The sequence below is a fragment of the Pituophis catenifer genome, unplaced genomic scaffold, assembly GCF_029215685.1.
Source record: "Pituophis catenifer annectens isolate HBS135680 unplaced genomic scaffold, rPitCat1.0.hap2 SCAF_1, whole genome shotgun sequence".
NCBI classification, from domain to species: domain Eukaryota; kingdom Metazoa; phylum Chordata; class Lepidosauria; order Squamata; family Colubridae; genus Pituophis; species Pituophis catenifer.
This window is the reverse complement of record NW_027256881.1, coordinates 339,538,619-339,541,025: the sequence shown is the minus strand read 5'-3', so window position 1 is coordinate 339,541,025 and position 2,407 is coordinate 339,538,619. Positions and strand designations below refer to the sequence as shown.

The 2,407-nt window shown below is 44.2% G+C and overlaps 1 protein-coding gene across 1 annotated transcript; it reads left to right on the top strand.

The window, feature by feature from the left end:
• Positions 1-782: 782 nt before the first annotated feature.
• On the top strand, positions 783-1,592 carry PHB1 (prohibitin 1). Its single transcript, XM_070931855.1, has one exon. It carries the CDS (start codon positions 783-785, stop codon positions 1,590-1,592), a length of 810 nt encoding a protein of 269 aa, XP_070787956.1.
• The last annotated feature ends 815 nt before the right edge of the window (positions 1,593-2,407 follow it).

Here is a 2,407-nt window from a genome sequence, read left to right as displayed (position 1 = left end):
TAACTGCAGCTCCAGGAAGTCCTAAAATTGTCTCCTGTTATTCTTTTTCAATGTGACAAAAAGGGACAAAATTATCCCGAGTGAGGAATGATCATATTCCCTTCATTTAATTATTTTGATTTAAATTCGATTCAAATTTAAGCTCAAGCATTTTCATTTTTTAAAGTGACTGATACTCCACTTTTTTTTATCCAGAGGGCATTCAGAGTCGCTGTCTTCGATTGTAGTTTACGAAATGACTAAAACCCAGCTTAAAAAGCCTAGCTTTTGTTAATCAGAAAGCCTGCCTGCATTGAGATTTTTGTCCTGGACTTGCCCAGATTTTTTCTCTCTGCTCCCATCCTACCTTTTGTGGACATGAACCACAATCCCAGCAACTGGACAAGGAGCCTTTGTAGAAATGATGCCAGCTCTTAAACCCACTCAAATATAATGTCTACTTTCTCCAAGGTAAAAAGTCAGAGTGGGCCATGTCACAAAAGAGGCCTTGGTGATGTCAAGAGGCCTTGGATCTGGTCAGGATGAAACAGTGATGGTGGAGATCGCATCCTTGATGGGATTCCAGGATTGTCATCTCCCAAACTTGAAAAACAAGACACGTGTCTGGGAGGGGACATTCATTTGCACCCAGTCATTGAAAGTGGTTAGAAGAAACACCAGGTCCATCCAATATCTAGAAGAAACACCAGGTCCACCCAAAATCCAGCAAGGATTTTGGCCATGTGCATTGATACTGGGACGGTTTCCTTGGACATAGAGAAGAGAGACATTAGCTGCCCCCAATGGCTGCTAAGATCTTTGAGAACATTGGCAAACTTAGTTTGGGCTTAGCATTTGCTGGTGGAGTGGTCAACTCTATTCTTTATAACGTGGATGCAGGTCACCGGGCAGTCATCTTTGATCGATATCTGGGTGTTCAGGATGAGGTGATAGGAGAAGGGACTCATTTTCTCATCCCCTGGCTGCAGAAGCCCATAATTTTCGACTGCCGTTCTCGCCCTCACAATGTCCCTGTAACCACGGGGAGCAAAGATCTCCAGAACGTGAATATTACACTCCGGATCTTGTTTCGGCCGGTGATAATGCAGCTCCCTCGGATTTACACGACGATCGGTGAAGACTATGACGACCGAGTGCTACCTTCCATCACGACAGAGGTGCTCAAATCGGTGGTGGCTCGCTTTGATGCAGAGGAACTGATCACACAGAGAGAGTTGGTCTCCAGACAGGTGAATGAAGACCTGTCGGAACGGGCAGCTAGCTTTGGCATCACTCTGGATGACGTTTCGTTGACTCATCTGACGTTCAGCAAGGACTTCTTGGATGCGGTAGAAATGAAGCAAGTGGCACAGCAGGAAGCAGAAAAGGCGAGGTTCTTTGTGGAAAAGGCTGAGTACCAGAAGAAGGCCGTTATCATCATGGCCGAAGGAGACTCCAAAGCTGCAGAGCTGATTGCCAACTCCCTGGCTTCCGCAGGGGAAGGTCTTGTGGAACTACGCAAACTTGAGGCAGCTGAGGACATAGCAAAACAGCTGGCCCAGTCCCGCAATGTTACCTACGTACCATCATCTCTCTTCCCACTACCTCGATGAGTCTGCCTTGGGCCTGTTCCTTTTCTGTTTCTTCCTATTCCCTTGACAGTAGCCAAATTAGTCAAAACCTATCATGAATATCAACTGTAGAGTGTCAAGATGATGGCCAAAATGTAATGTGGATTGGAAAATTCCTCATCTAGTAAATTTCTCTCTCAATGTCCATAAATATTATTTTTACTGCATCAGGACTTGGAAGGAAAGTACAAGTGGGGGTGCGGGGGGTGGGGGGTGGATTTCCTAAACCAGTGCTAGTTTACCCAACCTGGGTAAACTACAGGTAGTCCTCCGCTTATGATCACTCCTTTAGTGACAATTCAAAGTTACAACAGAACTGAAAAAAGTGACTTATGACTGTTTTTCACACTTACGACCGTTGCAGCATCCCCATAGTCACATGATCAAAATTTGGATGCTTGGCAACTGGTTCATATTTATGACAGTTGCAGTATCCCAGGATTTATAACAATTGGGAGCAAAGCCTCCATAATAAGTCAGGGTGCTAATAAGTCTTCACATGACCAGACCCAGGGTTACAATCGGTTTTATTATGGCCGTTAAATGAATTCAGCTTCTCAAAAGGTCACCAATCATGAACACGTGATCGTAGGATGCTGCAACTGGCCGAAAATGCAACTTGTTCATGAGGTCTGACTGGTGGAATGAAACAGAAAATGTATACAGGTAGTCCTCGACTTATTACCCCAAATGAGGCCAAAATTTACATTGCTAAGTAAGAAATTTGTTAATTGAGTTTTGCTCCATTTTATGACTTTTCTTGCCACATTTGTTAAGTGAATCACTGCAGTTATTAA

What these genes read in the sequence shown, in the direction of transcription:
- PHB1 (XM_070931855.1), top strand. Translation starts at nt 783, where the DNA reads ATGGCTGCTAAGATCTTTGAGAACATTGGCAAACTTAGTTTGGGCTTA.